The following is a 27585-nucleotide window of genomic DNA, read 5'->3' as shown; positions in this document are numbered from 1 at the left end:
AAAAACCGTGCAGTTGGAAACTCCAGTTCCACTCTTGAGCCCTGGCCTAGAGGCCCTGCACCAACACAGGCAAGGACCTTCCAGGCCGTGTGGCAGACCTCCTGAGCTCCAGCAAGGCCCATCAAAGTCCAGCACACCTGGCCAGCACAGGCTGTCCTGAAGGTGCCCACAGGTAGAGGGAGCTGCCCAACAGTGGAGGCCACAAGCAGGAGCTGTGGGTGAGCAGGTGTTCGAGGTCCAGCAGCACTGGGCGAGGGCATCGATCTTCTGGAAGGAGACACAGAAGAGCGGTGAGACCCCTCACCTGGTGCTGCAGGTGAGGCCCCACCCCCCAGGAGTGGCTGGTTTTGGAAGAAGAACCACCTCCACTTCCGATGTGTGGCGAGCAGACACCTCTCAGGTGACACCCAAACACCAAAGCTGCAAAGTGACTAGCTGGGGCACGTGGCTCCCGAAGCCCGCCAGGAGCCAGGGCTTGAAGAAAACCTGAGTGAACACTGCTCACCCGAGAGTCCAGGGAGGGGCTAGCGCCCGGCTCCCCTCCTGACCTCCAGGCTCCGCTCGCTCCGTCCTCTCCTCTTCCATTTCCCTTTGGTCCCTCTGGTGCCCCTTCCTGGCCAGCCCACCTATTCCTACTGCTCAGCACCAGCTCGGCTCCCCTCCTCCCTGCCAAGCCAGGGCCCACATGCTCTGAACACACGCTCTCTGCTGAGTCCTGGACAACTTCGGGTGCCTGGGCCACTAGGCCTACGGCCGAGGTGGCCCCAACTCAGCGGGTCCCACCCGTTCTGCAGCTGCCCCTTCATCTCAGGTCTACACCGCCTCCCATCCCGGTGGACTCAACCATCTCCACATCCAGTGACTCCTGCCTCTGGACCCTGGGCCTGCCTGAGCTGGGAGTGGGCCCCCTGCAAGTTGCGGCTGCACATTCCTGCCCAATGCCCAGCCAGGACCTGTCACAAAATTGGTGACACACACGGCAGGCACCTGCATGTTTAGAAAATGAGTGAAGAAACAAGGAGATCTGAACCCTAAGTTTCTTGCCAATGTTTTCCAGATGAAAGATTTGCCTGGATCACTGGACAGAGCACTTGGAAGTAAGAATTCTAGAAAGATGGACCCCAAGACAACACTTCCATTCAATTAAAAAACTACTCACTTAACTCGAACTCAATTCAAGACTGAACCCATCACACCAAGAGCCGCGCTGCACGCTGGTGTCAGGGAGCCTAATTACCAAAACAGCTTTAAAAGGACACAAGTTTAACAAACCAAGTACATTTTCAGAGTGTAGGCCTTAAATGATTAAAATTTTCAAAATAAAAACTGAAGCTTACTCACGAGCTTCAGATAGCTTAAGCATCAGAACAACGTTGAAGATACAGGAACAATAAGAAAACACTGTGGAAACCAGTCCCAGTGGGGACCGAGGAGCAGGTGGACGGCCCTGGACGCTGCACCACTGGCTGGGAGGAGGGCATCAGAGGCCAGGCCCCTCCTGCTCAGGCTCCATCTCCCAGCAGAACGGGGTCACCAGACAAGCCCCGAGCATGCTGTGGCCTTGTAATGTGACCACAGGCAGCGGGCCTGCACATGCCACCCAGAGGCTACCTCATTGCTCGTTCCTGAAACTCCAATCTGGACATTACCAGGAGGGCGTGGGCATGCTCTCCAGCCATCAGCACCGGGTGTCCTGCCTAGCACTACCACGAGCTTCATCAGGTCTGTCTCGAGAGCCGCATGCTCAGAAGCAGGTGGACAGACCCCTGAGTGCGGCAATCTGTACAGAGCTCACGTGGAGGGGACACTGCTTCCTCCTCCCGAGACCCTGTCGCCAGCCTTTCCTCTTAGTGATAAAGCGACACTGGTACCACCACCTGCATGGCAGTGTCCCGAGGACGTGGTGTTGGAAAAGAGCTCCTGGATGAGGCCGGTGCCGCCCAGCAGGGGCCTCCCCCAAGTCCTCCGTCCCTGCTGCCCTCCACAACCTGGCACACAGAATGAAATGGCCAGGAGAGGTCCCAATCTTGCCATCAAGGCCATGCGCGGCCCTACAGGGCTTATTCAACCTCCTTAGGCTACAATTTGAACAAGGCTATTAACCAAACCTTCAAGACCAAATGGGACTGGAGCCAGGACAGAGCAGCAGGCAGAGGTGACCCAAGGCAGCAAGCTGGGGCCCAAAGCCTGCACAACGGACCCAAACAGGAGGGGCCACAGCATGGGCAGCTCCATTATGGACTCCAGGCTGTCCACACTGTAGGCAGAGAGGGCAGGGGTCAACTCCACAGGGCCACACAGAGCCAAGGGGGAAGGGCACTATTGGCTAATTCCATCAGAAACGGCCACCGTGCCCTTACAAGCCCCGGTGAGATTCCCTGCACAGGCCCCACACTGCACCTCCCTCGAGCCTTGACATGACATCGATCCTTCTCTGGGGGCAAAAGCCACAGCTGGGACAATTTGGAGGCCCAGGCAGAAAACAGCACCCCTTAACCTGCAGATGCTGGCTACCATGACTGACAGCGTGCCCCTCGATGGCTGAGCACTGGGGACAGCTCCTCCAGTGGATAGCATGCCACATGGAGCTATTCCTCCTCAGGACTGGGTGTACCCGCTCCAGGTGCCCTCCTCCTGGGAGGAGGGAACGGCCAGATGGAGATGATGCTCCGGGGAGAGCGGCCGACCTTCCTACACAGGAGCAGCCTCGGTGGAGGCTCCTGGCTAAGGGTGGGGATTTAAGGGTTTTGATTCCAACATGCCTCAGAGGCAAGACGCCACCCTTCCCCGCTTGAAGCTGGATACCGCAGTTTCCCTACAGTGTGCTCCCGCTCCACGACCTTCAGCAGATCCTGGGCCGACAGCTGGTCCCGTTTGGAACCCACACATCTGTCACCGTCCTTCAGCCATCCTTTTCTTCCAAGAGGATCCTGACAGACTCAGAGTTAAATATGCCACTCACGTCTAACTCATGGACACAGGCATGCGAGTTGGCCGTCCCCACCGCCCTGCAACAGCCACGACGTGGGAACAAACCCTTCACTCTGCGTCCTCTGAGACGCTGCAGAAGGTGAGGGTCTGAATCTCAGTGACCACGGTGATCAGAAGCAGGCAGTCCCTCCTCTACTCTGACCTCAGGTAAGCCCTGGGAGAAATAGCAGGCTGCGGGGGGGCAGGTCAGAGGACAAAAGCTGGGAAGTCACATGAGGCTGACTATCCTGGGAGAGGAAGCTGATGCTCCAAGGCCAGGCAGCCAGAGATAACCTGCCATCCGTCTGCACAACTCAACCTGAGGAGTCACACCCATTCCCAAGTGGTTCAAGGGCTGGGGTTGCAGGGCCAGGGCCTTCACATCCTGAGTCCAGCTAATAGTAAATCAAGTCCTGTACTGTGGCTGAGACCCGGAGCAGCCACCCACAGGCTGCACCATCATCACCCAGCTCTGCAGTCCAATGGTGCAGCTGTGTGTGCATGCCCAGGACCCTCCCTGCAGGGGAAGGAGGGATCCCTCCTGAGAATCAATGGAATGGAGGGAACACTCTGCGTTTCCTAACTTGTCTTCCAAGCTATCAAGTCCACGAGGCCACTATCTGCTGCTAACGGACACAGGCTGGCACTTGGCCTGAAGTATATGCACATTTTGTGTTATTGATAACGTAAGTCACAAAACCAACTCCCTATTCAGTACTGATAACTTACCCTCTCGTCAGAGACAGGAGGGCGATCCTTCATGCAGACAGGGCTACTGATCAGGAACAGAGGCACCTAGGCAAGAATGGTGGTCCCAGCTCGCAGGGGCCTTCCACTCAGAGATGAGCCAGAACAGCAGCACATACCTATAACCCTACTGACTCAGGAAGCCAGGGCAGGAGAACTGCAAGTTCAAGGTCAGCCTGGGAAAACTTAGCAAGACAATATCTTGAAATAAAAAGGGCTGGAGGGATAGCTTAGTGGTAGAGCACCCCTGGTTTCAAACCCCAAGACCACACACAAAAAAAAATAACAGCTGGGTGTGGTAGTCACACTTATAATCCCAGTAGCTTAGGAGGCTGAGGCAGGAGGATTGCAAAATCAAAGCCAGCCTTAGCCATGTAGCCAGGCCCTAAGCAATTTAGTGAGACCCCGTCTCAAAAAATAAAAGGCTGGGGATGTTGCTCAATGGTTAAGCGCCCTGCATTCAATCCCCAATACCATAAATGAATAAAAGTCCAGAGGAGAGCTGGTGAAATCTTCCTCTCAGAAGGACACTCAAGCCCTCAAGGAGGATCCTGAGGAAACCATCACATCTAGAAGCACATGCAGCACAGATCATTATTTCAAGGCACTGGAGAGAAGCAGCCTGACCGCGGAGGCCGCTGCATGAGGAAGATGGACGCACAGCGGCTCTCGGGCGAGTCTCTGCTGGGTGTTCTCAAACTGTCTCGGGAGGCCCTGTCCTCCTCGGCACAGCATGGGCAACAGCACTGCAAGGAACTGTGTCAAGACTTCCCAGTCTGCCAGAGAGATCAGCTTCCAGGAAGATGCCCGTGGCTAGCAGGCAGTGAGGTGCCGTCTAAGCCAGGCATCGCCAGGTGAAAGAGCACGCAGTAGGCGCACGCCAGCATGAGGCGAGTCCTCTGTGCAGGGACGCAGACCCTCGAGGCGCCCCAACTTGGGTCTCAAAATAGATGAGGATAAGATGTGAACAGGAACAGAAGGTGCCTCTAGCCACCTGCTAGGAGGGAAGCACCTGGTGACTTCCCAGCCTGCGTCCCTTCAGAAGAGCTCAGCTGTCCCCCTCCTTGCATGGGCAGACTCTGGCATGTTTGAGCAGCGTAAGTGGCCGTGCACCCGTGCATCCAACATCCTAGGAGAAGCCTCCAGGAACAGCAGGAGGCCCTGCTGGGCTAAGTTCTCAGGCCACAGCAGACCACAGCAGGCCACAGCAGGCCAAGTCCCTGGAGGAGAGGGAGCCCTCGCCTGCGTGCTCCTACCTGGCCTCTGTGCCAGGGCCACCCAGCAAGACGCCAAGAGGCGGATGTGCAAGTCCATAAAGGAACCACACCCCCAGGACACCAGCAGAGGCCTGTGAGGCAGGAAACAGCTTGAGAGTCACTTTTAATTTTCAAGACACTAAAGGACTTCAGTTTGTCATTTGGTCAGACCAGGTTTTCAGTATTGTACGACTACTACTAAAGGGTTTACACGAACAAAAGTCAGAAGCAGATCCTCTAACTTGGCTCCCTCCAGCACCCACGATCCCCCGGGCTCACCTGCTGCTCCTCAAGGCTGTATCACTGACTTTTCCAAGTGATCAAACACTGCAATCAACTTGGTGGAACACTGAGCAAGTCTCAAAATAGCACACAGAAGTAACACACGTGACCCCTCACAGAGCTCCTGTTGCTAAAGCTCACGACGAGGTGAAACTGTCAAGGCAGGATGATGCGTGGGCCAGGCCCTGCTCCCGCCAGGGCCACCAGCTCCATGCAAGAGGTTTTCAGTAGAGACCTGATGTGGGCAGGAGGCCACAAAACCTTTATGCCACTTTCCAGACGGAGGCTTTGTCACATTTCAGGAAGGGAAAGGTAAGTGACTATTATAAGCCACTCAAAACAAATCAGCAATTGCTGTACGAGGCCACACATACAGGTAACTGACCGCAGGATGGGCATCAGACCTGTCCAGAAGTGCAAATGCGATCCTGCTGCAGACGCGTGGCGATGGTCCACCTGCATCCACCCACTTTGGCTTCGGAGGAAGGAAAGAGTGCTCACTCTGGGTCCTGGGCCATGCGTCAGCTGTCAGAGGGCAACAGGGAGCAGGCCCAGAGAGCACACAGGTGAAGAGGCGGCACGGACTCCCCTAGAGGTCACAGGAGCTTCCACAACAGGAAACCCTGTCGGCAAGGCTGGACCTGCCCAACAACAAGAGGGAAACCATGCCGGTGCCCCCTTCACTCTCAAACCAGGAGGAGCACTGCCCCTCACCCCGTCCTGATCTCGGACCAGGACCTTCACGTGGAACGAGGCGTCACAGTCCTGCAGTTCAGGGTAGGTCCATCCTTCCAAAATCAACTCATTGCAGGAGAGAAGTCCTGTGGCCACCCAGAGAAACCACATGGCAAAGCCCAGTGGACTGCGGAAGCACCCTCAACCTGAGGTGGACACCTTCAAAACCCAAAAGGGTGGACCACCCAGCAAGGGAAATACTGGACACTCCTGCTACCGGGACAGGAGGGGGCAGCCACTGTCACCTGCTTACCCATCATTCCAATGGTGGGTCTGACAGTGCCTGAAAGGTAGAGAGAGAAGCCTACTCCCCTTACACAAACCAGAGACTACAGGAGCCCTCAGGAACTGCAAAACCCCAGAACAGTCCTTCCTCTGACGCCAGGGACCTGTTCCAGGACTAACAAGGACACTAAATCCAAGGACACTCCTCCCTTGCGTAACACGGTGTAGCACCGGCACGTACCCAAGCACACCCCGCACACTGTGCATCTCTGTACTGCTTATGATATCTGATAAGCATAAATGCTGCCTGGTCTAATGCACTGTTCAGGGAGTGATGAGGAAGAAAAGCCGACGTGTTCTAAACAGATACAACTTCCCCAGTTTTTCTTATCCCCATTTGCTGAATCCACAGATGTGGGAGCCAAGAGACGCGACCAATGACCCACTAACAGGAATGACCATGGATTGAAGGGGCACAAGGTGACCTTCTGGAGCGTTCTAGATCTTGGTTAGGGCAGTGGCTCTATAGCTGGAAATGTTCATCAAAACACAATGAATTATACACTGAAAATAGAAACTTCACTATGTGAATTTTACACTAAAAAAATAACAAGATTGAGAACGTGATTCTGAGTATTCAGGTTTATACTAGTCTCAACTTTTTTTTGGGGGGGGGCGGTGTCACTGGGGATTGAACCCTGCTCACAGGGCTCTAGCTCTAGCCAGAACGCACAGTGGCCTCCCTTGCCTAGTGGCCCAGAGAAAGGCAGAGCAGAGTCGGTTTCCGTGGCTCCTCTCCCCTGCAGCACTAGGGCAGGGGCACAGCCTGGAGAGCCCCAGGGCAGCTCGGCCAGGACACCTTTCTACTAGGGTAACTACTTGGCGGCTGTTTTCACAGCTGAATCGGATGCTCACTTGGGCCACAAGACTCAAGTAGAAACTCGCAGTCAAGCCTCTGCACGCTGCTCCGAGGGCCCACAGCAGGCTCTTAACCACACCTAACTCATAACACCCGGTTTTTACTTTCTTCCCAAATTTGCTGCAAGGACATTTACCTTTTCTCCAAAAGGCGGGAGCAGGGGGATTGGGGGACCCAACCCATAATTCCTGTGATTTACTGCGCAAATGAACATGCAAAGAAAGAAAATGACATTTTCCCCTACAAATTATTTGGTGCCTGTGATTTTCTGAACACGGGAGCCAGATGGTTCTCATAGACTGAAGAGCATATTCACGTAGTTCAAAGGTTTGCTTATTTTTTAGTCTTAAAAAAGGCTGTATTGATTGTAACACGCAGCTCTACAGGAGAAGCCCGGACGGTGGGGGGAATACTGATATTTATTACCACACTTGTGCTCATTACAGCCGTCTCTGACAGGGGTCCATTAAAATCAATTTTTATGTTTCTTATGTATTTTCTTTATCTAATGTTCTTGGCATTGTGTTCATTAGCCAGTTAAGACAACACCGGGCATAAGAGTGGGTGGTTTTTTTCCTTCTGTCAGGAATAACGGAACTGTGATTTTAACACGACTCTTGGTCAATGAAAGGAGGAAATTAAACGCTGCATTTCAGAACAAAGCGTTAGAGAGCGCTTTCCATGTATGCTTTTACAATTAGAGAAACGCGGTGAGGATCCTGCAAGAGAAACACACATCCCCTGGGAATGGTGACGCTGGTCAGGCTGAAGGCCCTGCGCCCTGCAGGCTGTGCTCACTGCCTCCAGAGGGCCTAGATCCCGACACTGCATCCCACAGAGGAAGCACAGACCTCACCCAGCGGGCCCATTCACCAAAATCCCAGTCTGGTTTAAAAAAAAGATAAGGCACGTATTATCCAGCCACCAAATTCCCAGGGACATCCCCACAGCGCATGCCTTAGAGAATCAATGCTCAATCAACCCCTCCTTGAAGGTAGACGTGAATCCAATGCCCTGGAGCCACTAATCGGAGGCCCCGATGTTAATTGAGATGGAGCATTGGGGCAACCTGTGGGGGCAGACAACAAGGAATGTCTGTTGGCAGCAGGGGCTCCTCGATACCCTGTGGCCAACAAGTCACACTAGTTGCTTTCAGCTGGTCCCCACCCCCCTGCACAATAGGTGGCACGCACTCACTCAGTGGAGGTCTTTGGGCTCAGGAGCCTTATCCGGTGCAGGCCCTGGTCACAGCCAGACAGCTCGATCTTCCCCAGCGGGCTCTCCAGCACTTTGTGTTTCAGGACACAGGCCTTGTCCATTCTGCCAAGTGCCTAGAGAGAAAAGATTTGAGGACAAGTAAGGAGCATGTGCAGAAGGATCTGGCTGGTCTCACGCACAGCAGAGGCACCAGCTGTCTACACACAGGACATAGCCCATGTCTTCTTGGCCTCTTCCTCCTGGTTGGAATGTGTCACATTTGCAATAGTCACTTTCAAGACAAAAAATCACCTCAATTACCTAGAGCAGCCAACCAACACCTCCCCTCTGCTCACGTTCCTTTAATGACTGCATTCTTCACCTCCCCCCATCTTTAACCAACACAAAGGTAGAAAGAAGCCGAGCTGGGCCAAGCTCTTAAAACAGTTCCTAAAACGAAGGTAACCTGGGCTGGGGATGTGGCTCAAGTGGTAGCGCGCTTGCCTGGCATGCGTGCGGCCCGGGTTCGATCCTTAGCACCACATACCAACAAAGATGTTGTGTCCGCCGAGAACTAAAAAATAAATATTAAAAATTCTCTCTCTCTCTCTCTCTCTCTCTCTCTCTCTCACTCTCCTCTCTCACTCTCTTAAAAAAAAAAAAAACGAAGGTAACCTTGCTTTCCTAAGAGGACGACCAGAGGACTGAAACAGGCAAACAGTCTGGACGCCTGGGGCTGGCTCAGTGGTGGACATGCTCGGGGACACCAGAGGCCCGGAGGCCCCAAGGCCCAGGTGCAGCCCCTGGCCCAGCAGAAAGAACACAGCGAGGCTTGCAGTCGTGCAGAGATGGGGAGACCAGCCCTGCTCGGGCGGAGGCCCGGTGCGGGGACACTGAGGTGGTGGACCCCTCTGAGCTCAGTTTACATTCAGAAAAACATGCACCTGCTTTGCTCTGGACGTATACTTGTTAGCAAGTTTGAAGTTAACTTTGGTCAGGAAATCCAGGGCTAAAGACAAAGACAGTGAGAAGCCAGTGACAGAGTCCAGGCTGGTGTTTATGAAAGTCACTCTGATGCAGAGTGAGGAAGGGCAGGGGTAGGTGCACCTACCTGGACAAGAGGAGCCTTTCCACACCCTTGGGATTCCTCCTCCAGTTCTAGGAAACAGGAAGCGCACCACTGACTTCCTGCTGCCTTATAGGCTCAGGAGTCCCAGAATGCCCCCATGACCCCACCCACCATGCCTGACCACCCTCTCCCTCCCCCTCCCCTCCCCGGGACCTCCCTGAGCCCACACTTGGGGGAGGGGCTGTGTACATTGGCTGCCTCCGCCTCTGTGTTCTAGAGCCACCTGGGATGAGCCCGTCCAAACCACCACCCTGCAAGAGTGCGTCTCTCTGTTGTGTTTCACAGAGGGGCAGCTGCCTCCAGTGGCACGGGTGCCACTCACAACCCACACCCAGCACAGAGTGCCTCCCGTCCCTGCCCCCCACCCCCCGCACCCCACCCACACCTGTGGTTTGAGAAGCCTGCATCCCCACAGCTCCACCTGCAGCCCTCGTGAACCCTCACCTGCAGCCCTCGTGAACCCTCACCTGCAGCCCCTCGTGGACCCTCACCTGCACGGGGCAGCGTCTTCCTCACTGCCGCCTCACCTGGGCTTCCTCTGCCCACCTGGCGCTGGCCCCCCAGTGCTCACACAGATCAGCTGTCTGCATTGGGGGCTAGACCAGGCCAATAGCAGCGGCCCACGGGCCCTATCCACTGGCTGCCTGTCCGACTCGGGTGCTGCAGGAGCATGGCCAGGCCAGGCTGGCTCTTCACCTACAGTCAGCTGCTGCCTCGGTTCCCAGGCGAGCTGGAGACAGGGTGGCCTTGGAGCCTAGGATGCCTGATCCCTGGCCCCTGCCAGCTGCCGTCTGCAGACCCTTCAAGGTCACCTCTCTGCTCCCCACACTGGGGCAGCCCACGTCCTCAGCCTTCCTCACACAGCATGCAACCTTGAGTCTACCTCTGCAGAAACACCCTTGCCCTGCTGTCCCCGCTGGGCCCTGCGCACCCACACCGCGCGGCCTGGCCATTCCTTCCCGCTGGCCCTCCTCCATCGGCAGCACCCATCGAGCCGTCTTGCCTCTAGCTCCTGACACCGCTTCTCTTGTCTGTCTCCATCAGCCAGAGGAGAGGTGCCAGGCTCGGCCAGCCATCCGGGTGCCATGTCAGTCCCAGGACTCAGCCCTCAGCACCAGACCCAGAGCTGCCCCAAGCAAAGGAGCCATTCTGAGCATGTTGGCAGAGATTTGAAACTGTGTACTCAGGGGCCCTGGGTGTGGAAGAGCCATTCAGAGGAGACCTCAGCCTTGGGTCACAGGTCAGAGACACCACCTGACCACATCACACTGTGTAAATGCCCCACCTTCTGGGGCACCCCAGTGTCTGCAGGATGAAAGCCCAACTTCCCAGCAAGTGCTGGGAGCACTTGCCTGTCTGCACCTCACAGGGGGAAGGACCAGATGAGGGCAGGGTGTGGCTGTGGCCTGCTACCGCGGGTCTGTTTCTTTGAGAACGTCACTTAGACTGTTTTCACTTAGTGGCTTTATCTGGAAGATGAACAGTAGCTAGAAGGAGAGGTCAGCTCGAGGGGTAAGAACAGGCCCTGGAAAGGCCTCCAGGGGATGGGGTGCCACCCACAATCCACACCCAACAAAGAGCCACTATTCCACCCTGTCACCTGAGTGCCCTGGCTTTCTCGAACCCAAATCATCCAAGCACCAAACGCTGCCCATCCTTGGACAGCAATGCCCACCACCCCTCTCACTGCCAGGCTCTTGCCTTCTTGACTGCGGAGCTATTTCCAGGTTCCTGAGACAGGGGCTGGAGCCCCTAAAAGCACAACTGTCACACCCCAGGGGCTTATAAGCACTTGCTAACCACAGCATCCAGCAGTGACCATGCGGCGTTTTCCCAAGTGCGTCCATAGAAGACACGGCTCCGAGAAAAGGACTCGGGGAGGGCGAGAGCTGCAGGCCCTGCCCCTCCTAGAGGCCCTCTGCACAGGTGCTCAAGCCGTGCGTGAGCAGCCTTGCAGCAAGAACCCGGTCAGTGTTTGCCTCACTCACCAGTGAAGCCCATGCAGAGCCCAGTCTCCCACCCCACTTAAGGCTCTGCTTCCCAGCAGCGCCCCAATGGGCATGGCCACCAGCTGGGGCTCCCGCCCGACCCCAGCATGATCCTGATGCCAAGCATCAAAAACAATCTCAGCTAGCTGGAGCAGAGGCAATTTACCAAAGGACCCCCAAAACTTCTGGGGAGGCTGGAGGAGCAGCCTCAGGAAACAGCAGGCCCGGACACTGGCCAGAGCCTCGCCAGAGCCAGCCTCGGAAAATATCTGTGGGGCCATCCACAGACAGCAGACCTGGGGGGCACTGAGCCACTGTTGCCCTGGAAACAGGATGTGACAGCATTGCCACCCTCATGCTCTGCTGCCCTGTATCCCTGTCACCAGCTCCTGATTCAAGTCCCAGGAAGAAACCTGGACCTGGAGAGGGGGCCCAGAAAGTGCCCATCTGTGCCAGAGTGGCAGAGGCAGGGTGGCCCAGGAAAGAAGGGACTGCCACATCTTCCCCACAGAAAACGAGGACCCCAGAGCAGTGCACCATTGAGACCCGGAGCACCCCAACTGAGCATGGTCAGACTCCTCGCCCCAGATTCTCACCACAAGAACAGGAATGCCTGACCACACAGCGCCCTCCCACTGCCTCACGGAGATGCCAAGCCAGGGCTCTGTGTGCTGCTCCCTGTGGGCAGGCTGGGGCCAGCACACTGCTCTGCACAGGATGCCCCTTCTGCCCCCTCCCCAGTCTGCACAGCCAGGGGACACATTCCAGTATGTCCAGCAGGGCTGTGAGGAGGGTAACTGGGGGAGAATGACAGGGAGGCGAAGGAGGGGCGCGGGAGCCAGGAGCTCCCCTGCAGGGGAGGAGCTCAGCCCACCAGCTCCTCAGGGAGCAGCACATTCCAGGGTGGTCAGCCCTAGGCCCAATAGCTAGCCTCTGACCACAGATGGCACTGGCTGAACTTGGGAGGTGATGGACTTACAATAAAGTTGGGGAGTGTCCGGCTCAACTGGTGCAGCCAAATGAAGAACTGCCTGACCTGGAAGGGCCAGCTCTGTACCAAATGGCATCACCACCCAGCAAGTGCCAGGGACCCAAAGCTCTGCCCCCACCCCTTAATTCCTTTGAGGAGCATCAATGTGCAGCACACACCCGGTACCACTGCCCCAGCTCTGGTAGCCCAGATTGACCTCTCATCCAGAGGACACCAAGAACCAGCTCCCGACCAGCAAAGGCCACCTGAAGCCACAAGAAAATACCAAATCAGGCACAAAGCTAGGGGAGGGGCAGCAGAACCAGAGGCTTCATCCAAATCAGGCCAAAAACCGAGAAAGGGCAGTGGGTCTGTAACTGGAAAAACTGACGAGTTGGAAAACCTGAGCCGTGAAAGAGCAACGAGGTGCACGTACTGTCCGTGTCAGATCAGCTGGACATTAAGTTAGGTCAAGGCAAGGAAAGAAACTCCTTAGACCCTCTGACAGTTTAAACAGAACTGAAGCAAAACAGAGCCTTCTTCCCCGGAGCAGGTGACGCCAGCCTCCCAGGGATGGCCAGCTCTTCAGGGCACTGCCTGGCTGGGTGTGTCTTCATCTGGACTCTCGGTTTTCCAAGCCCATTAGCAGAACTTCGCAGGTCAAAGATCATGCACCCTAACCCACCAGTGCTACCTGCCACACAAAGAAGGGCAGCAATTTCAGCAGAATTTTACATCAGCCCTGCCAGAACGGGAGTCTAAGAAGCCACAGAAATCTGCACACCATCTTCTTCCTGTGGACACCAGAGCATCTGCACACGGTCCCCCACAGGTGGAGGAAGACCAGTGCAACCGCAAGTCCAGAGCTTCAGGGGACAGTGAATGCCCAGGACCTGCCCCGGGCCACTGGGATGAGAAGCCCAGGGCGGCCCCAGCAGGTATGGCGTGTGTCTCTCGGGGACTGCATGGAGTAGAGGGGGTGGCCTGAGAGCTGAAGGAGGGTGTCACGGACACCAGGGAGGACACTCAGAAGCCAGAAGCTGGGAGCAAGTGGGGCCTCAGGAGCATGGGATCACCAGGCGGCAAAGCCGTGTCACCCAGCTCAGCACGTGCGGGGCCACACGCGTAACACCACGGGCTGGCGGAGGCAGTGGCTAGACAGGGACCTTCCCCCAGAGCTGTGTGAGCATGACACCCTGCACAGCCACACCCCCGCTCTCAAACCCTTGGGACCAACCCCCATGGGTGCCGACGATGACATCTTCCATGGCCTTCACCAGACCAGGTCACCACCTAGGCAAGTCAACCAGTGGTGGCCTGCTTCCGAGCCCCAGATGCCAAGAGGCAGGCCCAGAGGACTGGCTCTCCAGCAACCCTGGGGTCACCATGTCCACAGCAAGCAGGGGACTGAAATGGGCCACTGCTGGGCCAGGAGAGCAGTGACGGAACCACAGGCCAGGGTCAGCCACACCTGGGGACCATGCTCAGAGGAGACCCTGCAGAAAGCCACGTCCAGAGAGACGTGAATCACGGCGGCAGCTGGCCAGGCATGAGGTGGTTCCTGGGAGAGCAGGGGACCCAGGGACTCTAGGGAAACGTGGGCCCAGCCACTTGGTGGGGCCCTCCTGCAGCCTGGCCTGGGAGGAGCTGGTGAGGGACGAGTGACCAGCCCGGCAGAGCAGCAGGGCAGGACTGTGCAGTGGCCATCAGCCTGGGCCCAGCCTCTGCCTCTGAAGTTACAAAGGGACCAGCTCACAGTCCCCTGGGGAGGAAGGTAGAGGTCCCCTGGAAAAAGCCAGTCCCATGTCCTCTTGGTGCCTGGCCCACAGATCTGTCACCTCAAGTCTATTGCTTCTGAGAGACCTGGCAGGGTAGGATGGTTTGAATCCTTCTCCCCCGTGTGTCCTGTACTTTTCTACAGCAAGCGTGGGTTTACGTCACGTGCGCACTGCTGGTGCAGGACAGACGGCGAGAGCTGTGTCCCTGGACAGAGCTCCATCTCCGACGCCACGACAAAGGATGTCGATACTTTCGGAGCCACATAAACTGAGGCAGAAACCATTTCTGAGCTTAAAAGAAGGTTTGAATAAAGTGACACAGCAAGTGGGAGTGCACCCCCAGCCAGTGACCTGCAGCCCCCCCCACCCTGGGGTCTCACCAGGACCCTGTGCGCAGCTTCTGCAGATCCTCACCCCACCCTCACCTCGGGGTCCTGGCACTGTGGCCCACTCCCCTGAAACGTGGCCATGTCACCCAACCCCCAGCCTTCCCAGGAAGCCTTCCTAGGACACCCACCCCCCACCCTCCCGGCACCTCCCTCCCTCTGCTTCACTTTCTGGTCCAGCGCTCAGGACGGTGCACTCTGTTTCTGAGCTGCGTTGCCTCCACTAGCACACAAGCTCCAACACAGGCAGCAAATATGTGCCGGTTCCAGCCAGTGAGTGAGACGTCTGTTGAGAGTTCTTTTTATTGGATTTAAGGTACTTATAGCAGAAGGCACCATCCACGACCCGAGCTTTCTTATTATGACAGATATGATGGCTGGAGCTATGGCAACTAGCTTGTGAACCAAAGGGAAGGCTGGGTCCCAACACTGAGCCACCCAGGCACCCCATCTCCAGAAGTACTGCTGGATGTTGGCTTGTGTCAGAAGCAGAAGTCCACCTGTTTCAAGGCAGGGTTCTGGGGACTTCCTCATTTTCCAGCCCAGAGGCGTCCTAGCTGACCTAGTCCTACATTCCCAGCACTTCGGGTAGTGCCTGGCGTTTCACAGGTGCTCAGCAAATACTTGTTGAAAACGTGAACTAATTACATGACGTGGTGAGCCCGACTGAAGGAAGGACCCAGAGGTCGCTGTGAGGTTAATGGGTAGCCAGGCCTGGAGGCCTGGGGTCCAGGAAGACCTCCTGGAGGAGGCAGCATGGCAGGAACTTGAGTCCCTTTCCAGGAGGAGGAGGGGAGACAAGGCAGGGCTGCAGGGCAAGTCGTGGACCGTGAGGACCCAGGTGACTGAGAACAGAGGAGGGAGCCCAGCCACTGTGGGGAGAGCAGCCCAGTGTGAGCGGAGGCCATGGTGGCAGCGCCGGGAGGCCAGGCATGGGGACACGAGGAGACAGGTGGCAGCAGCCTGAGAACATGAAGGGCAGTGGGGACCCCCTGGGAGGCCGCCATCCCCACCAGAGAGGGGGTCACAAGGGGGGCTGAAGCCAGGGGTCTGACCTGCGCCTGCTCCGAGGGGCTGAGAGCCAGGGCACAACACCCAGCCCTCTTCTCCAACTCGGCTTGCAGCTGCCCGGACAGAGGCCACCCTGGACACAGGGGCCACCCTGGACACAGGGACCACCAGGACACAGGGACCACCAGGACACAGGGACTCTCTGGACATAGAGACTGCCCTGCACACAGGGCCACCCTGGACACAGGAAGGGCTGCCCTCCTGGAGGCCACCAGCAGGATCTGAGGGGAAACACCAGGGCAAACGGCCTGTCCAACCACAGTCCCAGCTTGCTGAACAGACAACGTGGGCACACAGCTAGGAGCCCGAGGATAGACAGGAGGCCCGGTGGGGCACGGGCAGCCACGTTCTTGCAACACTTCCCAACAGCAGTGGGCACAGGCGTGTGCACACAATGTCACCCTGGGTTCTAAGAGGACCACAGGCCAGGGCATTCATGTGCTGTGGCCAGCGTGGGGTCCGCAAGGTCTGCCTGAGACACAGGCGTGTCCTGGGCTTCCGCTTCTCGACTGCACTCCAGTGCCCAGCTCACAGAGCCTGCCAGCCCTCCCACAGGGCTGTGCACCCACCTAAAGCCACAGGAGGGGCTGACATTAACTGGTGGCAAAAACAAAAAAAAACTAATTCTTCATGGCTATTTGGAGACCTCTGAAAAATGAAGTGAATCTCATTTCATCTCCCTTTTAACGTGAGTGGCGTTTAAATGACCATGTTCTGAATCAGGCAGCTGGCACCGGAGGCCAGTCCCCACCACAGTACAAGCCAGGGGCCCACAGAGGGCAACGGTCTTCTTCCCCTCCCCCTCGCCATTTTCCAGGCCTGCCCATGTCCAAACCGCCCCCCCGGGCCGCCCCCCTGGACCATCTTCACAGCTGTCCACCTTTCACTCCCAACCACTTCCATGCCAGGAGCCGGAGCCACAGAAGTGCTCAGAAATAAGTGTGTGTGTGGGGGGGGGGGGGGGGGCACGCCTGCCTCCTCAGTCAGCAGTTTCCATCAGGCCAAACCCTCTGCATCATGTGGGTGCATCATGTGGGAGCCTCGTGGGTGCAGGGAGGACCCGCCCAGGACCCAGAACAGACCCAACAGAGCCAGCCATGGCAAGCCGAGCTCAGCAACCTCCCTCAGCAGAGAATAAGGGGAAGAACAGGTGGCAGTGTGGACCTGGCTCACCCTCAGCCACTCAAGATCCGGCTGGGGAGTGTTGTCCTTAGAGAAAAATCCCCTGGTGTCAAAAGCCAGGAGGGGAAACACTTCCTGCCTTTCACGGGCCCTAAGGGGGCCCCAGGAGGGCAGCAGGGGACGCGCAGGGCTCCCCCTCCCCACCCAGTACGAAAGCCCACAGGAAGACACTGGGGAGAAGCAAAGGCCCCCCAAAAGGTCTGCAAGGGACTGGGGTCTCCCGGGGACTGTGCTAGGTCCCCTTCAACAGAAGCCCAAGTATGGCTCAGCTCCTTTGGCTCCAACGACCAGTGAGACGGAAACGGTCTGCCTGACAACACGGGCAGCTGTCTGGATGTGCAAGTGGGAGTGGAGCCAGAGTTGCTCAAAAGCTCACTGCAAAGCCTCTTCAAGAAAAGAGCGGTTCCTCTGGTTTCCCATCAGTTCCTGCACAGCCAGCTACGCGCATGGACAAGCGGAGGACTCTGCACTGGAACCACACGACGAGCCTTCCAACAAAGCTGCCTGATCCGAAGCCGCCTTCAGGCGAGGCTGCGTCCTGCTCAGGTGCCACTCTCAGACCCCAGACCAGGAGCCACGGGAGGTGTGGGCAGGCACACCTCACCAAGACTGCCACGGACATGGCCCTGCAGGCACAGCCCTTTTCTGATGAATGGTGCTTTGATGTTAAGAAGACTGTGACCTGGGGCATTGGGGACAGCCTGATGGGCCCTGGCAGCAAGGTTTCAGAAACACCTCCAGCCAGACCTGTGTCTTGTTAGAGTCCACCCGGTCATCTCAACAACATGCCACTTATGACACATGATAGCACAGATGGAGGGGCACAGCTGAGGAAACCAGCCCTGGTCTTAAAACCCAGAGGCTAGACACGAACTGGCACCGTCCACATTTAAAACCCACTTATGACCCATCACGAGGAAGGCAGAAGTGCCACTCCCGGGGTGACACCCCAGGGCTGCTTTGAATCTGTGCAGTCAAGGACAGTCCGGGAGCAGCCAGAAACCAAACCACAGGGTCGTAGGTGTACAAAACACACAAAGCACACAGAGAAAAGTGCGGAGAACTTGTGTGTGCCCAGGTTGACGACCTGCTCCAAAAACCCCCGGAGATGCAGGCGCTTTAGAGAAGTGGTCCAGATGGTACCACCCCCATGTGTGCACCTCTCAGGTCAGCTGCACAGCCTCAGCGTTCACTGGAAATGCATCCACGAGGACAGAGGCGACACGGAGGACTCTGAGCCATCTCGAGGACCCACGCCGGTTTCCTTGGGCAGCTTCCTGTTGTGCAAACCGAAGCAAATCCACACCACAGGCCATGCACCATGCCAGGTGGGGCTCGCCCGGGCCCACACAGGCTCCTGGAGTGTGGCTGCAGGGGGCAGCCCCCGAGTGCCATCCTGTCCATCTTCTCGCTCTTCAGTTGTGTGGAAGAAAAATTTTGATGACAAAATGCAGACAATGTGGAAAATATCACGATTTTTTTTAAGGAACAACAGGAGGCTTGCTGTGGGCGGCCTCAGGCGGGGTCACGGGAGCAGGAAGCCACTTGTCCCCTGGGAAAGCCACTTTCAAAGGAAGAAGGGAAGCGTCACTCTGCAGCTGGGTGTCAAGTCACCCCGCGTCACTCACTTCTTAGCAATTTACTGAAATAAGGAATCTGAGGACTTCAGGGAAGCAGAGGCCATCACAACCAAAGGTGAGCCTCTGCTGCCCGGCGCTCAACCCAGACCAGAAAAATCCCCTCACAAAAATGAACCAACCCAGGCCTCCGACCAGGACCTTACTATGCAGGGGCAGCAGCCCGAGGCCTGCCACAGGAACCCGACCCTGACCCTAGCATCCCCGGCCTCCGGCACTGACTGCCTAGAAACAATGCTGAGGCTCTGGCGAGGACAGGACATGGCACCCACCACGGAGCTCCGTGCGTCCTGCGGGTTGTGGACCGGGGCTGCTGGTTTGAAGTCACACAGTGCTTCTGCGCCTCTGACGGGGCACAGGTTAGAGGAGAAGAGCTTCCCAGCCTGGCACCTGTGGAGGAAAGACGCCACATGCACCCGAGTCCCAAGCCACCCCCTCAGCCTCAGCAGCAAGCTGACACCTAAGCCCCTTGACTCCCACATCCCATTTTAACATCAGGCAGGAGCGATTCATTTATAATTTGCTATGGGGAAAAAATTGAGAAAATTCCCCATTTTTCCTTGCTTAAATCATGCCTGCCAGAACACTCCATGGTGAGGTCGGGTGACCCTAAGCATCTCACCGGCTGGACAGGGCACTCGCCAGTCACAGGTGTACGCCCAGGGCCACCCCAACACAGTCTGCAGCTCATGCTGCCCACGGCACAGCCCCACAGTCCGGGACGCTCCTCAACTCCAGGCTCTGACTAAGGTGCCAGGCGGGACAGCCCATCAGGAGGAAGGCAGGGGCAGGCTGTGCCCAGCGCCACATCAGTTCCCGCAACTTGTGACTTGGGAGCTACAGCTTAAATATGTCACAGCAGAAAGCACCCATCCTGCAGAGCTGACGTATGGGGAACAGGAATGCACAGGGCATGAGGAGGTCTCAACTAGGACAGCCACACAGCCGGGGGTCCCAGGCATCACAGGGACACCCGCCTCCGCTCAGGAGCTGGACACGCATTCCTTGGTGCAGGACTCCTCTGGCAGACAGCAGGGCAGGCTAAAGTCACCCCACCCAGGAAGAGGGCTTGCCAGGCCCAGGCACACTGCTTCTGTCTGCAACCGGGCTGTGGGGCAAGGCCACTGATGGCCAACAGCCTTCACTGTGGGCAGCTGGATTTCTACCTGAGAAATGTGCTTCTCTTCAGGGACTCACTAAGGGGCAATCAGCTCGCATGGAGACTCGCCAGACCTTCCCAGGCTTGATGACCAACTGTGGTGGCCACAGACCAGAGCTCATTGTGGGCGCCCACCAGAATCCTGGGCCATCTCCAGCCAGTGTCCAGGAGTCATGTACTCTGACCACGGGTGGGAATCACGCTGTAGCCCCCAGGAGGCCTGAGACACTTCCTGCTGTGGACACACGGGGCCACAGTGGCCCTCTCTCACTCCTCCCTGACCTCTGTGGAGGGACCTCTCTCACTCCCTCCAGCAGCGTTCCCTGGGCACTCCACAAGCCCAGTAAGGCGTTCAAGGTCAAGATCGCAGGGACATCCGGACATGCTAATTGCAGCTGCACTCAGGGCTTCACTGGTACCCTAACCCCACCTTCCCAAACTCCCGGACAACGACTGCTTCTCCACCGCAGCATGCAGCATGCAGCAGCAGCCAGGGAACAGGTCCTGTTTATATTCCTTCTGCCCCAAGCCACTGGTCAGCCCATCTCCCTCCAGACCCCCTCAAGGCTGCCATGACCCACTGGCCGGCTTCTCTCCCAACAATTCCAGTCTTCAAACAGGACTGCCCACGTGAGTCCCCAGGCTTCCCTAGTGCCTGCCAAGGACAAACCCAAGACCACGAGGCTGGATTGAGGCCTCTCTGAGTGTCGACCACAGCGGAGACACCGTCATGAAAAGCTGTTGGGATTTCCTCATGTCCTGGCAGAGAGGCCTGCAGAGCCACCCACCTGCCACCAAGGTCACCTGCATGCCAGCCCCCGAGCCAGCAGAATCAAGTCCTCCTACCCTTGCTGAAGACTCAGCCGCACGGTGTTTCTGCAGGGAAGAGGCTCAGCTGAGGAGCTCGCGATGATTTATGATTTGGTGTCCCGAACAGAGGAGCCTGGTGTTCCAGACACGCTCGGGCAGCCACGGATGAGCGGGGCCTTGATGACACCTGCTCTGACGAGGACTGGCGCTCTTGGAGGGACAGCCGCCATCCAATCCAAGGCCACACAGCCACGAAAACGTGCTCGCTGCCAAACGATTAACCCGAGGCTCCAGTCCACACGGCAGGAAATTTTATGTTCTAAATTAGTTACATTATACCCGGAGCCGATCAGAGGCTTGATAACTTGAACATATAATTCTATGCCTTTTACTCTTTAAACAATAATTCAGTCTAATCCTGCAGCTGAAGCCAAGATTTCCAGACCAAAAGTGCACTTTCCATTTGATTAAATACTAATAAATGCAAGAATGAAACACCGGTCTTTTATCTTACAGTAAATTCTTCAACTACCACACACTCTAACAATTAATTTCTTCTCTGGAGAAAGGGACAGGTCCTTCCCCTCACAGACAGCTTCGCAGTCTCAAGTCTTAATTACCACAGTTAAAACTGAATTTATCGTCGTCCAGGGCTTACAGAAAATGACATCACAGCATAGGTTCCTGGCCTCCTGGGGTGACCTGTCAGTGGGCAGGCCTGTGGGGGAGCACCCTGGCCACCACTGGACAGACAGAGAATTAGCACACCTCCCTCCCATGGGACAGGCCACATGCACAGAGTAACAGCCCCCCGCCCTGCCAGGTGTGCAAGTCCTGGTGACACTCGTGGCACAGACACACGTGTGTGCCCCACTTGGCACCATTGCACATGCTTTATACTTTACCCATGAAGGGAGAAAATGCTGTCCGCGGAAGAAGTTAAATTCCACAGAACAGAAAGTCATATTTGCTTTCCATCATTATAAACCCAGAATGCAGCAGGGCACAGTGGCACCCGCCTGTAACTCCAGCAGCTTGGGAGGCTGAGGCAGGAGGATCACAAGTTCAAAGCCAGCCTCAGCAACTCAGGGGAACCCTAAGCAACTTAGCTAGACCCTACCCCCCACCTCAAAAAAACAAAAAAGGCTTGGGATGTGGCTCAGTGGTTAAGTGCCCCTGAGTTCAACCCTTAATACCAAAAAGAAACCAGTTCCAAGTTCTTCCCAGGGTATTTAAGTCAGGAACCAGAGAGGGGTCAGGCTGCCCCACCCAGCAGGCAGGACCAGGCACATGGGCACACAGGACAGCCTGATTCCTGGATGACTGGCACTCACTCATTAAAAGGAATTAAATGACAAAACAGACCCTTTAGGGAAGAGCCATCTTGCTCCCCTCACTTCCTGCGGTTGTCTCCCTACACCAGCAGCTCCACTCGGACCTGGCCCCTGCCCACGACCCATACCCATCTGGGCAGAAGGAGATTTCCCTTTTGGCCATGCCCCTCAACAGTCAGTTCAAGGTCCCCAACTGGAGTATGGAGCCTCCTCCAGAATCACACGGCCTGTGCTCTCGCCCACAGCTGGCTGTGGTGCATTCCGTCTAGGGGACCATCACCGTCACCAAGGCAATTCTGAAGAGGCAGTTGAGGACATAATCCATGGCCATGAGAGAGATGCTGAGCCCAGGCAATTGGCACTCCTGACCAAGGGGAAGGAGTCCGGCTACAGCAGGAGCAGCAGAGGTGGACGCCCCTCTGACCACCTCCCGGGCAGACTGTGAGCTCCAAGTGCACACACAGCGCACCTGCACTATGGCCACCTCTTCAGAAGGGTGAGAAGCAGCCACAGGCCACATTCGCCCTGCACATGTGGCCTCAAAAGGAATCTCTGACTCCTCTTGTCCTTACCTGTCCTCTTGCCACTACAGGAAGCAGGGCAGGGGTGGACTGATCCCTTCCTCTCAGGTTGCGCCAACTTGCTAGGTGCAGGTCAGCGGATGCCCCATCACTGCCCAGCCTCAGGAGCTTCTGCAGTGCACCCAGCTTCTGGGCCCTGGTGCTATGGCAATGGTCAGACCCAGCCGTCTGGGGAGAGACATGCTGAGCCTGCTCAGACTAACAGCCAAAAGCATGGACAGGGAGGCCCGAAACAGCAGGACTTCTTTCTCACAGTGTGGAGGCAGGAAGCTCACGATGAAGGCGCACACCCCCACCAGTCTTGCCAGAGGCCACCTTCTCACTCCTCTCCACCTGGGGAGGGACAGATGAGTCTCCCCACTAAGGCAATGGTCCCCTTGCTGCAGGAAGGGATCCCAAAGTCCCTCTAGACACCAGCACCTCAGGGTTGGCTTTCCACATGCAACTCAGGGTGACAGGCCTTCAGACCATAGCAGTGGGTCAAGAGAGGACCGAGGACCAGATGGAACCAGAAAAATCCAGCGGCCCATGTGAAAATTTAATGTTTAATGTAGAAAAATCACTTTTGTCTCAAGTTGGTTTGAGATATTTTTATACACATGGGAAAAATACATATAAAATCCACATTTATACACAGAATCCATGTTTCAATAATAACAAAAACCATCCTGTAGCCTATTTGTCTACAAATGACACAATGACAAAGTACTGTGTAAATATTTTTCCTTGAAAACCAAAATTATATGTAAGCTACACCCAATCTTCATTCCAATAATGGAGGAACGTAATTATTTCTCTCTCATGCTGATATAATCTCACTCTACAAGGAACACCTCCATAGAATATTTCAAAAACTAACAAAAATGTAAAACCTTGTGAATGTTATTACCAAATTTAGCAGGTAAATTTTATCTAAATTACAGCAGAATGAATTCTTCAGACAATATTCACAGATGAAAACCTCTTGGATCTGTGACGTTCATTCCACAGGTAGCTGGAGGACAAATCCCGGCTGTGGAGAATGAAAAGGCTTCGATGATTAGCTACTGCTTCGGACTCCACGATGCTGCTGCTTTCTCCTTCCTGCAGGGTGTCCAGGGCACCTTGCCCACACCCACGGTGTCCGGGTACTGCTGAGCCACCACTCAGTAACGACTCCGTGACAAGGCCGTTTGCATCTAGTGTACCTCCTAGACATGGCCGTCTCTCTGACGGCGGAAACCTGAAGTTCAACGACAAAAGAGCAACTTCCCAGTGCCAGATGGACAGGGCTGGTGACCACAGGGCACTGAGCTCGCCACTGTGGTGGGCGAGGTACTGATCCATAAGACATATATGACACGTCACGATATAAAGGAGGACATGGATACCGAGCTCTGTGTTCACGGAGGTCCCCAGGAAATCGCTAAAGCAGGTCTTTAAACTAAAACGAATGGATGAGCGAAGGTGGAGCAAGCATTCGGTGGGTGGCAAAGGAAATGTGGAACTGTGAAGGTCACCTGGGTGAACGATGGCTGCCCCCTTCTGCAAGTGCGGGGAACAGAATGGAGGCCGATTTCTCCTGAGCCCCATCATTTGAGGTCTGCAGACACCTGGCAAGGTAGATCGCCTGCCCTTCTCAGCCAGCCACACAGCCAGGTGTGAGCCTGAGCTGGCTGAGTCAGCAGCCAGCCCCCACCACAGTAAGGAGCAGTGGAGGGCCCTGGGAGGACGGCTCCTGACCAAGTGCCATTCCCTGCAGGGCAGCCGGTCCTGGGAACTTGGCACACACAGATTCGACCTGGCAGGCTGAGCCAGCCCAGGTGCCCTGAGCCCAGGTTATGAGGAGGCCCAGGAGGGCTCCAGAGCTGCTCAGGTAGAATTCTCCTGGGCTCTTTGCCTCCTGAGGGCCCCCCAGAGGTCCTCTGTCCTTTGCAGATCAGCCCCTCTCTGATCCCAGCTTTCTGACTCATCATAAAAACCTGAGTGCCTGAGGAACACAGCCTTGAGAAGACAAACCAACCCAAACTGAGTCACCGCCCAAGGCCACTAATTTGGGTCCCTAAGCTACTCTGATCACTAAGACGCTTAATTCCTGATCTTTCTTCATGGTATTTTACAGAAAAATCTATGCTGTGCAGCACCTGGCACTGAACTGACTTGATTCTCCTGCTCTTAGCCTATGCCTAATCCCATCATCTAGCACTTATGTATCGGGTGTGTGTGTGTGTGTGTGTGTGTGTTTTAGTTGTAGACGCCTTTACCCATCTATCTCTCTATTTATTTTTTTTATGTAGTACTGAGGATTGAACCAGTGCCTCACACATGCACGACAAGCACTCTATCACTGAGCTACAACCCTGGCCCTCTTATGTATTTTTCATTTTTATCACTAGTTATACTTCTATAAAAATCCTAAAATTCTTCCTTTCCTCATATCTGATATAGATCAATAAAATTATGAATTAACCAGCGAGGCTCTGATGCGTGACAGAGCGTGAGAGGCGCCAGCCATTCCCACAGGTCAGCACCCCAGTGCCCAGCACGTGTGGACCCTGCCTGGCCTCTCTGCAGGCGTCCACCCTCAGGTGAGGCTCTGCAACACTGGGCCCTGCCAGCCACACAGGAGCAGGGGTGGAGTGGACTTCCTGCACCCGCCACGCACCTGGGAGGGGGCTCTGGAGGCGAGGTGGTTGGGAGGTCTCCACCCTGAGCCTGTGTGCACCTCCTCAGGCTCCTGGGAATGGCTGTGGGAGAAAGGCCAGAATGAGGCATCTTCCAATATTTCACCCACTCTCACAATCAGCTTTAGTGTCTTCCCCAAGGTATGTGGTTTCCTACAAAAACCACAGATTTTTGACAACTATAATCTATTTTAGTCTCTGGGAAATGCTCAATAAATACTCTCTGAGGGATCACTTCTGTGGCACATCGTATCAAAACTTCCTTCCCTTCTATGACCCCCATTTGGCAACTCCCAGCATCCTCTGGTTACCTGTGGTTCTCCCAGAGGACTGAGAAGGGGCTCGCTAGGCAGAGGACAGTGCGTTGATGGGGAACTTGGGCCACCTGGGGTATCCCACGGAGACAGCATGTGGCCTAGCAGCAGGGCTCTGCTGGCCCCAGCACCACAGGGCGCTGGGGATCCCCCCCTCCCTCCCACACTCAGCTGCCAACCACCCCCTGCACACCACCCTCAGGGCCTCTCAGGTCTCTGCGGCTCTCCCTCCTTACTGGTGGCCTGGAGCAATGCCATGCCATGCCAATTCACGGGCAGGAGAAGATTTTTAACACCCAGATGTTCATCTTTTTAAAAATATTGAGCAGAGAGATTTCAATGAACCAAGCAAACTATAAATCCCAGAATCACATATAATCACACAAAAAAAGAAAAGGCTAACTTGACGAGAGCAGGAGGTACCACTGGGCACAGCAGAACTGCTGTCTAAGGTCGCCTCTGGGTGGACTGGAGTGTTGAGCATGGCTCCACCTCACCATCTTGCAAGAGGACCTCGGCTGAAGTTCAGGAACACTGATAACCCTGAACTACTCAGACCTGAAACAAGTAACCGGCATCACCATAAGCTGCTTCTCCTTGGTAAAACACAACCTTCTCTGCGAAACAGCACAGGAACACCAGGAAATATCAATGTGCCAAACAACAGAAAAGGGCAAGCCAATGAAATGAAGGAGGGCAGCACAGGTGTCCAGGGTGTGCGGTGCAGGAAGAGGCCATTCTGCACATGTCCTCCCAGGAACCGTCTTATGCACTGTGTGAGCTTCAGCTAGCACACTGTGGGAACACAGCAAGAATCCAACTGGAGGGGGAACTCCATGCCCAGAAGCAGAGCAATAGGTATTCCTGACCCTCTGGGCAGCAGTGGTAGATAGCCCTAGAGGAAAGGCAAATTCTAACCCAAAAGGAAAAAGCAGACAGAACCCTCATAAGCCAAATTCCAGACGGGGACTCGACACTGCACAGTGAAGTCCTGTGTGGCTCAGCTCCTGGCCACCTGCCCTGCCGACAGCTGTCCAATTTCACTTACTGATTCATTCAAGTAAGTCGTTAGCACTGTCCACAAACCATCTTCATGACAGACAACTCTGCCTTTGTGTCAACCACCTCGGTGAGGTCCAGTCACGCCTGGGACATCCGTCTTATGTGGTCTTCTAAATTACCCAGATCTGTTCTGTGCCGAGGACATGTTCCACGCTCCTCTGGAGCCAGGGCCCACGTCCCACCTGGCAAGCAGCCATTTGCTAGAAGATCACCCTAGTCAGCTCTTGCCTCCTGCCTTGGCGACCCCTGTCCCATGCTCTGCAGGACCAACCACCAGACATTCTAGAACAGGCCCGTGCTTGCCACCTGCCACAATCATCACCTGTGGGGCTACTGTTGGAGCAGGGACTTCTGAAGGTGGCCAGAAGGGGTGCGGCCCTCGGAAATGAAGGGAAGAGGCCTCCACACAGCAATGCTATAGCCCCGTGCGTCTGGCCACGAGGCACCGGCACCCACAGGTCAGGGCAGTCAGGCTGAGAGGCACTAACAGGCTCCACCTCAGGCTCCAATACACTGGGGGCAGGAGGGCTGCCAAAAAGAGACAGCAAAACTTGGTGACAGAAGCAAAGAGAGGGCAACACCTCACAAATAGAAGCCTTGCAGAACAGAAGCCCCCACCCACAAAGGACCATCTTACCAGAACCCTGTGGCTCAGTAAATGTTTTAACTTGATTCAGACCCTAAAGAATGCACAGGAATAAGAAGAAACATTTGGGGCTTCTCTCCTGGATGCTAAAGTTCCACAGATAAAACTAATGAAAGCAGATCCACAACTACTTTGGGAGATCGAAAGGCTGGTCCATCTCACAAGTGGCTAATACAATCAAAGCACTAGCAAACACAGCAGCACTGGAAAGAAATGTGGCTTGAGGTGGACAATAAATACTTGTGCAGGACCCATCGGCCACTGGGCCCACTCACCAGAGGCTCCATGATCTGCCAACAGCATGGATCATCATGCCCATCTTGGGCCCACTCTCAGGTCCTCCCCTGGCACTGGAACACAGGACTCCCTAGTTGCTGAGAAACTCACTCCTGGCTGAATAGGACCCACTCCACAGGATGGGTGATAACCTGGTTTCCTCCATCAGGGTCATTTTCCTCCAGGAGCCTGACCCCAGGCTGGGTAGTTGACTCTCGGGGTGCTCAAGACAGCTGCCTGTGCCAGGCGGCCTTGCCTAACCTGAGAA

General features: G+C 55.7%; 1 protein-coding gene across 2 annotated transcripts in view; it reads right to left on the bottom strand.

The window, feature by feature from the left end:
• Positions 1-27585, bottom strand: part of MGMT (O-6-methylguanine-DNA methyltransferase) — a 232729-nt gene that overhangs the window by 170206 nt on the left and 34938 nt on the right. Inside the window, exons 2-3 of one of the 2 annotated variants that reach the window (XM_081266971.1) lie at positions 9443-9489; positions 8332-8465 (exon numbers count right to left, since the gene is read on the bottom strand). In XM_081266971.1, the coding sequence (XP_081123097.1) occupies positions 8332-8453 (122 nt within the window). In that variant the 5' untranslated portion in view covers positions 8454-8465; positions 9443-9489. The remainder of the gene's footprint in view (positions 1-8331; positions 8466-9442; positions 9490-27585) is intronic. The other variant, XM_081266970.1, reaches the window with a different exon arrangement.

Source organism: Spermophilus citellus, assembly GCF_964194105.1.
Source record: "Spermophilus citellus genome assembly, chromosome: 15".
Lineage (NCBI taxonomy): Eukaryota > Metazoa > Chordata > Mammalia > Rodentia > Sciuridae > Spermophilus > Spermophilus citellus.
This window is presented reverse-complemented; position numbering and strand designations above follow the sequence as displayed.